The sequence below is a fragment of the Parasteatoda tepidariorum genome, chromosome 3, assembly GCF_982258835.1.
Source record: "Parasteatoda tepidariorum strain Cologne lab strain chromosome 3, Ptep-v5.0, whole genome shotgun sequence".
Taxonomy (NCBI): domain Eukaryota; kingdom Metazoa; phylum Arthropoda; class Arachnida; order Araneae; family Theridiidae; genus Parasteatoda; species Parasteatoda tepidariorum.
In genome coordinates this window covers 74,014,433-74,028,308 of record NC_141757.1, presented here as the reverse complement: position 1 = coordinate 74,028,308, position 13,876 = coordinate 74,014,433, and the positions used below count along the sequence as shown (strand labels likewise).

General features: G+C 26.5%; 1 protein-coding gene across 18 annotated transcripts in view; it reads right to left on the bottom strand.

The window, feature by feature from the left end:
* Nucleotides 1-1,329: 1,329 nt before the first annotated feature.
* polybromo (protein) overlaps nucleotides 1,330-13,876 on the bottom strand; it is a 65,829-nt gene continuing 53,282 nt past the window's right edge. For 14 of the 18 annotated variants that reach the window (XM_016063202.4, XM_016063205.4, XM_016063200.4 and 11 more), the window contains 7 exons: nucleotides 11,686-11,962; nucleotides 10,288-10,342; nucleotides 10,103-10,195; nucleotides 9,801-9,862; nucleotides 6,267-6,371; nucleotides 2,689-2,785; nucleotides 1,330-2,066 (listed from right to left, as the gene is read on the bottom strand). In XM_016063202.4, coding sequence (XP_015918688.2) covers nucleotides 1,850-2,066; nucleotides 2,689-2,785; nucleotides 6,267-6,371; nucleotides 9,801-9,862; nucleotides 10,103-10,195; nucleotides 10,288-10,342; nucleotides 11,686-11,962 — 906 coding nt within the window. In that variant the 3' untranslated portion in view covers nucleotides 1,330-1,849. The remainder of the gene's footprint in view (nucleotides 2,067-2,688; nucleotides 2,786-6,266; nucleotides 6,372-9,800; nucleotides 9,863-10,102; nucleotides 10,196-10,287; nucleotides 10,343-11,685; nucleotides 11,963-13,876) is intronic. The other 4 variants (XM_016063208.4, XM_071181491.2, XM_071181495.2 and 1 more) reach the window with 1 other exon arrangement.

Sequence of the window (13,876 nt, the reverse complement as noted above, 5' to 3'; positions counted from 1 at the left end):
AGACGTTATTTGATATGGAGAGAACCTGGGACCCGTTATCATCCATCAAACATCCGTGAAAGAGATGCATACGGAAGAGGCAGTGTCTGTGTTTGGGGAGGCATATCCTTAGGAGGGCGCACATACCTCCATGTCTTTCCAAGGGGAACCGTGAATGCTCAGGTTTATCGAGACAACATCCTTGATGCTTATGTGCGCCCATATGCCGGGGCAATTGGTGATTGCTTCCTGTTACAGGACGATAATGCAAGACCACACAGAGCTCGCATTGTTGATGATTATCTTCAACAGGAAACAATTACTCGCATGGAGTGGCCAGCTCGATCCCCGGACTTGAATCCTATCGAGCACGTTTGGGATGCTCTAGGGAGGCGTGTATCTGCCATCAATCCGCCCCCTCAGACCCTTGCCACGCTTGCAACTGCTTTACAAGAGCAATGGCTCTCACTTCCTATTGAACTGATAGACCGCATAATTGAAAGCATCACGCATCGCTGTTTGTGCTGTATTGCTTCTAGAGGCAATCATATTCCATATTAAAGGTACTTTTTCTATTGCAAACCGATACTTCCAATTTGTTTATTTTATACATGTGCTAATTTCTATACTACTATTAATGTCTGATAATTTCTTTTTATGTTGTTTAATACCTTACTATGTGTTGTATATTGTGGGTAAGTTTCATAAAATTCCATGTGTAATTTCTTGAGTTATCGCGATTTTTGTGAATTTTCCTTAATTTATGATAACCAGTGTAGAAAACTTGTGTCCCACTGCTGTAATTTTCATCACTGTATACAAAATGTAGCCAATTTGAAACCAATTATATTTATTTATTAGAAAAAGTTTACTTTTATTACTTTTCTACTTATTACTCTTCTACTTTTTTTCAGTCAACTTTTACTTTTATTGCAATATTATTGTATAATTTATTTATCATTAATAAAGTTGTATTATAAATAGTTTGCCATGGTTGTTTTTTTTTTTTTTTTCCATACCTGTATCCCTTTAGAGAATGGTGCGTTACAAATTTACGTCTTTAGATAAATATTTGCTTTTATTCATTTAAAAAAATTCTAAATTCAATCCATTTTAAGATACCATGTCGTTACAGTAACTATTATTTACAATTAAAAAGAGGATCATACCTATAAATGTTTTTTTTTTCTTTTTACTAAAAAGGTACTCAAAACATTTGCTACTTTAAAACTGGTCAAATGTTTTTGAGACACTTAAAAAACTAATTGATCACCAAAAGCAAAATATTATCTTTAAAAAAATATGGTTTTTGTTATAAATCATAAGCAAAGAACAAAAGAGACATAAAACTTTTCTTGTTGAATAAAGTAATTTTATTTCATATTCAAGATAAGTTATTTAAAATTTTAATCATCATTTTTGATAAAACAAGTTTACAAAAAATCTCTGTAAATCATCATTAGTTTAATTGATCAATATCACATTAAAAAAGTTCCAATGTAGCATAATGGTATTTATTTATCGATATAAATTTAAAATATTATTAAATATTTAATTTTATGCCTTACAAAAGTAAACATGTTTTCACAGTCTCACTTACAAATGTAGAAAATCAACATAAAAGTAGTTTCATCGATGAAAGAAAAAAGTTTTGATTTTTGGCTATATAAAGAATCACTCATGATTAACAAGTTGATTCATATGTATGTAAAAATCATATGCCACTCATATGTACTTAAATGCTTTTCAGAAAGACTGAATGACTTTGATTTGCTGATCACAGCAAAATCAAATGAAATGTGAATGTTAAATAGATGACAATATTAAATATAGTGGAACAATGGAATGCTGAATAAAAAGTGATGGAAGGTTAAATGACTTTTGATATATTGAGGGCGTCTTTCAACATATAGTTCCGCAAAGCCCACAGCGCATTTAAAGCATTTCCATGGCTTTCAACATTATTGCTCAGCCAGTGTGTGGGTAATCTTGCAGGATCTGGCACAACCGTTGTTTCCGGAGTAGCTTTCAGATGTGCATCCCAGTTGCTAATGTAACGAGATTCTGCCTGAAGACCCTCAATGTATCTAAAATAAATTTATAAAGTATTTAAAAATGCAAAATCCATTTAGAACACTTTACTACTACATCCTCCAGGAAATCAGCATCCAATATAGAGGACGACATTTGGTATAATTTTAAAAACTTAAATAATATTTCAAGATTTGAAAAAGTGATATTCATAAAGTGATTGTCTATGTAAAAAACATAAATGTTTTCCTTCTTGTTTGTTGTAATTTTCAATTATGATGAAAAATTAAAGGAAAATTAAGAAATTTAACTTAGGTAACCTTTCAGATAGTTTTGCAGCATATAAATATTCTATTATTTGAGTTTTACGGATTGTGTTTCTTGACATAAATGGGAAGAAATATGCAGCAAAAATATACTACAAAATGCAAAAATACTAAAACTTATAATGTTTTTGTAAGTAATTAAAATATAATTAAATTAATTTAATTCAATTTGTTTAAAAATAATTTTCAGTGCATTTATGAAATGACTTTCTTCTAAACAATAATAAGTAAAAATTTTAATTTATACCCTTATTTAAAGTTTGGATTTCAAAATATTAAATTAAACTAATCCACCAAAAAAAAAACTTTAAAGAAAAATTAAAAGAATTAGCGTAAAGGAACTTATACTTACTTAATATATACATTTGAGTGTAGAAGACGTTGAGTTCTTGGAGGTGCTGATACAAATATGGGCTCTAATGGCTTTGTGGCATGCGTAGAACCATGACCTGGAAAGAAAAAAAAAACAATGTAATAAAAAATTAATGTAGATAAAAATTAAATAAGTTTATTTTTTTATATATGAAGCAATAAAAATACTTTTGTTTGACTCGTAAACTATTTTTTTATTCGCTGTTAAATTTTTTTGTGTGATATAAATATGTTAAACTAGACAAAAATGCATAACAAGTATATTTACTGCAATAATTTTCTACATTTTAATTCTATGATGCAGTTATTTGAATATTCCATTTCATCTTCTGAAACAATTAAAATGTTTATATTGAAGACAAATCAAGACTTGCTATATTTTGTGAATTTTTCATTATCATTAATAATTATTTAATTTAGCAAAGAGTGAAGTATACACTTTAAAATATTTATGCATAATAATTATAAAGCAACATTTACTCAATCATTAACTACAAGAATTACACTTTAAAATAGATAATTCAATAAAACTTTTGAGTTTAATCAGGTCATAGTTTCATGTTTTATAAATATCAATCATGTAATGCTTGTTTCAATTCAATTTATATTTCATTCAATGAAATTTTATTTATTGAAATTTTATTTATTGAAATCATAATAATAAAGTTGCATTTGATCAAGAGGAAACTTACAAAATTTCATTTATATTATCAAATTTTAATAACTAAACCATTCATAATACATAACACACAATTTTGAGACATGATTTTTTTCACACTTTAGTTATAAATAAATCATTAAGTAAAACTAAACTTTGATAACATGAGAGAAAAATCTGTATTACCCCACATTACCTAATCATATCAAAGAAAAAATTTCTGTCTTTCAATCAAACGCATTTTTTGTTAACTCACCATATTACGAAAACTAAGTAAAGATTTCTTGCCACCTTAGCATGTAAGAGAGCATCATTTATTCTAAAGGAATTCAACACTGCCAGATATGTGCACATGGATGAAATAGCCATCTGTGTCAATGTCCTATTTACCTTTATTACAGGGATGAGATTAGCCGAAAGGCAAAAAAGCTGAATTTCCACGATAGTAAATTTTACGCAAGCGCAACCCTTTAATAATAAATTCCAGACAGTTTAAGGTAATAAATAATGTGTTGACATACAATTGTGTACTAATCTATTATTATATAAATGATTACATTGATACTTAACATTTAGTGAAAATAAAAATTACCAATTGAAAAAAATAAAGCTGGAAATTATATTTTTCCTTAGTTCACATAAAAGACAATTATTACTTGAAAAACTACCTGGTTTAGCAAATTAAAACTACTTAGAATATACATTAATATTTCATTTCTTTTAATAAATACTGTTATGTGATTTATAGCAAATATATCAGAAATATTACTTTTTAAATTATAATGGAAAAAAAAACTTTAACAATGGACCGAATCATTATGTTCAGATTATAGTCTAATCTAACTAGAGCCCTTTGAAACATATCAATAACAGTGAAGTAGATATATATAGTAACTACTTAACATACAAAAATTGCTATTTTAGTTTGAAAAATTACAAGGCAATCAGCAACTGTTTAGATAATTGTTTTATATTTCATAAAGATTTTGCATTTTATAGCATAAATAACAGCAATTATAAATAAAATTTTGATGATGAGTTAATTAACTCTTTTTCCAAAAAAAAAACAAAAAAAATTTAATTAAATCCCTTTTTTAGTGATTGCTTTTGTTTGCTATATCTTTCATGTTTGCTATATTTGGTCATTAGTCCATCTTCAAACATCTTGTGACAAATCCCATTTTTTCTTCTTTGCAAGCACAGAATGTAAGCTTTGAATATATTCCCTTCCAGTTTCTCTGATGTTGTAACACTTACATATACACTAATAATCGTCATTAGAAAAACAGTCACCTTTATAGTAACTAATTTTTTAAAAAAATTTACTTCTTACAAGAATCGCGATAGTTGATCTTAAAATTGTGTGAATATGAATAACAATTATGGATTTTGAAATCACATGAATATGAAACTAGATATACGATTTTGAAAATACAAACTGGGATATAGAATTCTTAAAATGCGTAAATACAAATCACGATTCATAATTTTTAGATCGCGTAAATACGAATCATGATGCGTACTTTTTAGATTGGATAAATAAGAATTATGAATTTTTAGAATGCGTGAATGCAAATCCCAATGCCTTATTTTAAAATCACGTATAAATACGAAAATCAATGTTTGATATTATAAACCCGCATGAGCAAATCAAGACATTGAATTTTAAACTTGTGTGAATACGAATCGCTACATAGGTTTTTGAAAAGGCGTAAATACGAATCACAATATGGGATTTTTAAATCTCGTAAATGAGAATCGCAACGTACAATATTCAAATCGCGTGAATAGGAATCGCAACACGCAAATATGAAAAGCTATGTTTGATATTAAAATCGCGTGAATAAGAATCGAGATATTAGCAGATTCCAGCAGACCTCTAAAAGGCTTGTCAGAAGCAGCGTCGTTTGAACTGCGAAAATTGGATCTATCTAGAGGGCGGGTAAAAAATTTGGAAAATCTTATCTGCTGCGTGTAAAAGGGGAGAAAATAGCTAAAATAAATAAAAATGAGAAAGGATTGGTTGCTATGTAGTTTGAATTTTCTGTTTCTCTTTGAAAATCGGTGAATTTTCTGAAAAAGCGGAATACTTATGAGAAAAAGTGAAATTTTTTGAAAATCTGAATTTTTGATTAAAAAAAAGTTGAAATTTAAGAGATAAAAGTGAAAAAAGTGGAAAAATCTCATCCCTGTTTATTGCAAGAGATTGTTGCAGTCAAGACAATAAATAAACTTACTGTAATGTATGGTGAATGAAGAAAGCGAGATATTTTGCCTTTTTGCTGTATAATGATTAAACAAAAAAGTTTAAATATTCCCACAAGAATAAACAGTAGTAGAAGCTGTTGAAAAAATGAATTAAAGAAATCTGAGACTGCTCAGGTATTTGAAATTACAGAAAGCTCTCTCTATTTTAATATTTTTTTATACATAAAAAAAAGACGTAATAATGCAAACTAATGCCTAAACAACACCTTAGTGCAGAATAATCTGACATAAAGAAATGTTTAATGATATGGATTACTCCAACACAAAAATTTTAACCATTAAACTCAAATGTAATGTTAGAGAGATGTAATATTATAAATGTGTAAGATTAACCACATTGTTGTAGGTATGATATACATCATTTATTTATTACATTCTGTATAAAGACAACTATTGATTAATTTCTCAGAAAAAATTGCTTTATTTAAAAGTTGATTTTAAGAAAAATTACCTAATTTCTCTATAACCACTCATTCTAGATATAGGATTAGAAATTACTGTGCAATAATTATAGTTTAAAAAACAAAGAACATTTTTGAAGGAAAAAAAATATAAATAAATTAAGTACAACATAAAAACTGAACATAATATAAAAATAATTGAAAAAACAGTATTATTTGCTGGTAACTTACTTGTTCGTGGAGTAGTAGGCATATTAAAATATGATGCTCCTGGGAAGAATGGGGAGGAAGGGGCACTGCCGTTATATGCATTTTTAAAGGGGGTAGAAAAGGAATCTGCAAAAATTGCATGCAAACAAAAACTAAAAACACATGCAGCAAAATAATAATTGACAATGCAAATAAAGCTTGGTTAATATTAGATATTACTTCAAACAATGAATATGATCATATATTAAAACAAATAAATGAAGAAAAAAAAACATAATAAAAAATAGAATAAACAATTGATTAAAATGTCTTTAAAACGGACTAAAAAATTAAAATATAGTTCCATAAGGATACAAATTGATTATAATATAACATATTTCCCAAAATTTAAATTGGTATTTCATAAAATCAATAAAATAAGTATAAAAATATATTTAGTATCAACGTGCTCATAATTTAGCTTTAAAGAAAGGAACAGTGATACTTAAAATAACACTGTTAATTCAAATATTTTTTTAAACCAAGTAACATAATTTTACAGATTTAAAAAATTTCGATTGAATTATTATCCCTTTATAATAAAAACAAGCAACAAAATATTTTTATAACACAAAATAAGATCAAAAATATTTTTATTTATAACAAACAAAAAAAGGGGCTTATAAAGGACATGCAAACAAACATAAAACCAAACTCATGCAGCAAACTTTACTTTTTAGTCATTTTATGAATTATAACGTTTTCATGTCATAATCTAATACAGAGATATTTTTAAGGCCTCTACAAACATACTTCACGCACTGAAAATCTAAAATATGCCTAACACTAGTTAGGCTTTCACGCTTTGTATTTTAAATTTTAAAAAAATTCAAAGCTCTATCTGCATCCCTAAAATTAACAGGATCTTTTGTTTCCCAGATAATATTTTAAGCATGAAATTAATATGATGCAGAAGAATGGAAGCAAGAGTTACTTGATGTAGAATCATTATATTTCATACAAAGCTTTAATTTCAACAAGAATTTCAATTAAAACAAAATATTAAATTAATTTTTTTTTTATTTATTTATTCCTGTACAATATACCTGAAATATGCTAGTTGAAAAAAATTGAAATAGTAGAAATGTCTTTTCTCCTTTTATCTTGTTCCATCTATACAAAGTAAGCTTATTTTAATGAAATTGGTCTTAATAAACAACACTGTATTTTTGTATTGCACTCCTCCAAAATATGGTAAGAAGTATTTTCACTCCTTGTAAACAATCTTCGCTATATCTCTGACATAATAATCAGTCATTCATAAATTATTACTTGATATAAAACCATATTTCTACATGCTTTTTCAGTATAATTCTCTTAGTTAGATTTTTAATGCCAGTATCAGAAAAAACCCTAAGCAACATATTTTAATAATGTATCAGTTAAAAATACAGTAAAAGCTCGATATAATGGGAAGTCCCCATCAAAGAGCTAATATTATTAAAATATTCTAGATAAAAAAACTGTATGTTAATATAGAGTTAAAAATCGTTAAATTACCGCTATAATGATTATTAAAAAAATATATAAAGATAATTACACTTTCAGCTATTTAAGTGAGGATTAATATATGAAAAAGGGCAAAATGGAAGATTTCTTTCATTTATTTCTGATATCAACAAGGAAAAGTGAAAACATCACTTCACCTTATTTTCTTCTGACAGTCTTAACCTTTTATGTTAAAGAAGCAAATGGAAGTAGGCAACCATCTGCCATATTTCTTCCTTACAAAAGGAAAACTTCTGCTATTGTATGAGGATGCCATACAATTGGAGAAACTATTTGTCGCAAATTCTCTTTCACTTCCATAACTAATTCAAAATTTAAAGTATAGAAAAAGTGAGCTCAGTCAAACTTAGAGCAAGCCATAATATACAGAAAAGAAATTTTTAAAATATCAAAATGAAAATAAATTACGAGAAAATGAATTAGGATTACACAGTAGAGAAGTTCTCTTTCAAAAATTTGTTTGCATCTTGATATTTTGAAAAAAAAGCAATTGTAACTTCATGGGTTACTCTAAGTTTGCTTGAACTCACTTTTTCTTTCTTTTAAATTAGAAATTGAGGTGAAAGAGAGTTTGCAACGGAAAGTTTCTCCCACAATATGGCGTCCTCTTAAAGGAACCTGCCACACAATCAAAAAAGAATGTGACTTTTTGTTGATCACATAGCTATTTCTCTTCTAGGCAGTTTACTATTGAAACCAACATTTAGTGTTGTAAAAGAGGTCAAAAGCTATTGTACTTTATTTTGTATTTTAATTGTTTTATACTATTTTAACATTAAATATGTGCCTATAAGGACAAGCTCACTACACAGTTAACTCCGTTTGCTATTGTGAACTGTCTTTAGAACAGACTTTAACTCTATTAAATTCAGCAAATGTTGAAGAAATATGATTCTACAACACAATTACCAGACTTTTAAGCAGTTAAAATGATAAGTGAAATTTAATTTCTTTGCAAAAATTCAAGATAGATAAGTAAAAAATCGAGGACTGTTATTTCAAATTTATGAGAATTTTACAAGATTAATCAAGATTATTGATCATGAAGTCTGGTCATTGCCACTGGCTGGTTTAAAAAATACAATTTGCAGCTTTAGTCCAATTATTTTCCAAACTGATTCAACTTAGTTTGCTAAACATTTTACTTCAATATTATTTTTTTTATTTTCCTGAAACATCTTTTTATTTATTCAATGTGTACATTGATTGTTAAATTTATAACTTTTTTTTTTGCAAAATTCTTATTCTGAAATTTTATATTACAACATTATTATATACAATATAATATTATTTATATACTAAAAAAATTTATATTACTTGAATAACAACATAACTTTAAATTAGTTATCATTAATAACAATAACCTGAGATTATCTGCAAACACTAAAATAATATCATTGGATAGTTGACATGGCAACATAATACTGTAAAGCAGTATCATCATTAGTTAAGCAATTTTGTTATAAATAAAAAATATAACCTTAAAAATTTTAGAATGAACAAAAATACATTAAATAGCATTAAAAATATAAATTAATTAGAAACAATTATAATTACTAATTAATTAAAAAAAATTGAAAATAGAGTAAAAATTAAGTTTTAAAATTATATTTCTAAATAAATTACATTATTTCACTTACCTTCAAATTCATAATTTATTTTAGAGTAAATAAAAGAATCAGTAATAACAACAAAACTTGCTTTAATAACATGCTGAATTATCATAAACATATCATGCTCATTCTCAGAAATAAATAATTTATAAAACTCAGTAATTCATGAAAACATTAAAAAAAAAATTTCAGCTGAATCATTAAATAGTCATACTAAAACAGTGGTCGACAGGATTTTATATAAGTATCTTATTAATATACGAGAAATAAAAGTAATATCCAAAAACATTTTAGTTTTTTTGCAATATTTTATCTACAATTTCTTCAAACAGTTAAAAGTTTTTAACTTAACACTGAAAAAAAAAAACTGAAAAGAGAAAAAAAAAAAACTTACTGGAATTACTAGTAGCTCCTAAAATACTGTTGGCAGCATTCCTCTTAGATGGAGTGTAGTTTCTGAAAAACCATTTAATTTTTCAAATATGTAATAAATTCAATAATCATATTGCAAAAAAATTGTTAACAGATTTTAAATTCTGATAACCAAATTTTTTACCAGAGAGTTAGGGAAAAAAATTTAAATTTTGAAGTTGTTAGTTTGATTTAATATAAGAATAAGAATACAGTTTAAAACTAAGAAGACATTTTAAAATATTTGGAGATACTTTATTAAACAATTTGTAAAAGGTACACTACCTATTTCTGTTTTCTGGAAGAACATTTTTAACAGATGTCTTTAAATGTACTTCTTTCACATGACGAATAAGACGAGCAACATTAGGAAAAGGACTGGAAAAATATGTATATGATTATTAAAATTATAAAAATTAATAAAAATATATTACATTCACTTAAAATAATAAGGTTGAAGGACTACTTACGGTATATTTTTCTTAATTCTTTGGCAGTTGTACCACAGACACTGAATTTCTCCCTCTGAAAATTGAAAGAGTAAAGTTATATATTGAAAGAGTAAAACAAAAACAAAAAAACTTCGAAAGAAACATATTAATAACCAGTTTGTCCCCATGTCACAACTTCAAAGAAGAAAATTTTACGAGAAAAAAAAAAGAAAACAAATTTCTGCAACAGCATCAAAGTCTACTGCTTTTAATATTTGTATGCCATTAACTAGAGTTAATGCTAAAATAAATTTCAGTATGACTCCTCACTGCGTTGAGTTTAAACTTTTTTAATGCCATAAGAAATTTATTTTTAAGACCAATTCCAATATGTTAACAAAAAAATATAAATTAACAAAAATTTGAAGCTTTTATTTATTAAGATAGCAGTAAGGAAAACATTTACTTATAAAAATAAAAATAATAATAAAACGAAACTACGAATATTTTAAACATAAAAAGTTGTAAAGTTTTTATTTTGCTCAGACTCTTCATTATGCAAATACAACTACAATACTACCTAGCCACTTTTAAAATTATTTCTAAATACACTTAGTATAAAGTAAATACTGCACGTACCGGTGTGAAAGTCGACTACCCCCTACTTTTGATTATTAAATTGTAAATTTCTGTTATGTTGGGAATATAAGTCTATTGCTTAAAAAACATAATATGAAAACTTCTAAAGTTAAAAAATTATTGAAATATGGATTCAAATGTTATAGTGAAATCTTTTAAAATTAAATTCTTTAGATGGGGTGAAGACGATTTTTTGAGGGACTCAGCAGATTCAGAAAAAGAATCCATTACAGAAAGGGATCCATATGACAGCACTGTTAATAATGCTGAATGTGAAACAGATGATGTTCTGGAATCTTTTTGGTAGCTTAATGGTAAATTTTAAAAGTTTTCATTGTGTTGTATTTTTCTTAAATACTCTTGAATAATTTATCTTTTCTCAATTTAAATTTTTCTTCTAAACGTAATTTAAAGAATTTTTTCTTAAAAATAAACCTTTATTGAACTAAATGAAAAGCAACAAAACAAGACAAAATAAAAATAATTGCGTATCTCTAGCGGTTTTGGAATCATCAGTGCAGAGTATCAATGACAACTAAATTTTAAATAAATTTTGAATTAGAAGTTTTATCGGAAAACTGTAACAAATTTGTTTAAATTCTGCTAACCTCTATAAAAATTACTTTATTAGAGGTTAGCAGAATTTAAAAAATTGTACCTTGAAAAATATGTTTGAAAATCATGTTATACTGACAAGGATTCTTGTAATCATAAACATTCTAATAACCGTAAACCATGAATGAAAAGGTGTATTTACTTCAATTGAAGAATGAATGAACAAAATCTTTTTTATCTTACTTTCAGCTCCTTTTCCTTTAAATGTTTGTTGAATGTGACCTCCAGGTTCAACAGCTAAATGTTCAATAAGATCTGTTTGGTCTTCAAACTGATGATCACATCCATCCCACATACATTCATACAAAATGTTCTCGTTCTTGTCAGACGTACTACCTTGTGTGGAAGCAGGGGAGTGGGGCATACTACTCTCATTCAAAAAGTGAGATTGTGTTTCTTCATTCTGTTTCTGTGCACGCTCTTCATAATCAGCTTTTTTTACAATAGGTAAATTACGCCACTAAAATAAATAAAATTGAATTTAAAAAAAAAAATTTCATGCAATTAAGCGATTCTTCCTGGAACATGAGAAAAACTTAGAACAAAGAAGAGAATAGAATTTTTAGAATCCTAAAATAATGCTATCTTGAATATTGCTTACAAAGATTCAAAAAACTACTAGTCATCATCTTCAAACAAAGGTGCTTCTAGGAGCTTTCGAACATGTTATGTTCAATAACAAGTTTCAATATGTATGAGTGTTGTACAGTGCAAGAAAAAAAAAGAGACTATCACTCTAATAGACAATAACTTTTGATATAAATCAATCAGATTTTCACGTGGTAGAACTCAATCTTAATGGCCTCAAATATGCTAATTCGTTAGAGCAGATGATATTTAAAATAAGACACAAAAAATATTTTCTTTGAATAAACATACCTTTTTTCACTGAAATATGATTTCTGACCCCGAAAATATAGAGGGTGCAATCTAAATAAAAATGGTCCCATCAAATTGGTGAAGAGAGCGGTCCAAAGTTTGGACCCCTTAATGTTAATTTTATTTTTGGTATATTTTGCCATATCTCAAAAACATTTTAAGCAAAGTAAAACAATTTTGAACACAATTATAAAATTTGTTTATCCAAAGTCAACACAAAAAAATAATGAAAAAGTAAAAAAAAAAAATTTTTTAAATTACTATCTTATTGATAGTACAATTATAAAATTCATTTATGCAAAGATAATTCCACACAAAACACAAGAAAATATAAAATTTTTAAAAATTTCATTTTATTTCATTTTAAGTTTTTATATCATATTTAAGAATGTAATGGCAAAATACAAGATTTGAAGATTTCCAAGAATATGGCAAAATACAAGATTTGATAGAAATCAGTTGAATAGTTCTTGAGACATCAAGTTTTAAGGAAGTAAGATATCCAAAATTAAGAATGTAAGATGTCTTAAAAACTATTAAACTGATTTCATTCGAATTTTGTATTTTGCCATATTATAATAAATGCTTTAAAATTTTATTAAAAAAAAAAATTTATACCTTGTAATTCAAAACTTTTTAGACTACTATAAAACTAAATAATAAATAATCATTAAAAATTATTTTTTATGTAAATTAACTTTGAATAAACAAATATAATTGTGTGCAAAAATGTTTCAATGTGCTTAAAAATTTATTTAGATAGTGGGATATAGGCAAAAAGTAAAATTAATATTAAGGAGTCCAAACTTTTGATAGCTCTCCTGACCAAATTATTAAGACCATATTTCCCAGATTGCAGTCATCCCCTATATTTTAGGCGTCAGGATTCATGATCATCACATTTATGCAGAGAAAGGACATTTTTAAGTCTGATTTCAAAAATATCGTCTGCACTAACTAATTAGCAAATTGGAGTTCATACCTGTGATCCATTAAGTCCTAGCATATAAAAATTCAATCATTAGATCAGAAGATATTAATATCACTTTTTGGCATTTTAGGTTTAGCAAAATGAAAAAGAGAACACATTCAAAAGGAAACACAATATTAAAACTTAATTTTTTTAAACTTAAAATATTGACTGTATTAACTAATTATCAAATTGGAGTTCATCCATGTGACCCATTAAGATTGAGATAGAATGTAAAAATTTGATCATTAGATCAAAAATCATTCATATCTTTTTTCTTTTTTTTGGCATTTCACATTTAGTAAAATTAAAAAGGGAAACACATTAAATCTAATTATTTTGAAACTTAAAATATTGACTCTGACTGCAGAAACTAATTAGCTAATTTAAGGTCACCTCTCGAACCATTAAGATTGAATCCTAGTTTACACAAATCTGATCATTACTTCAAAAGTTATTCCAGATGCAGATTTCATTTCTCTTCTAATGAATTAGCTCCAGTTAGAGGCAAACAAAAAGTTTAGA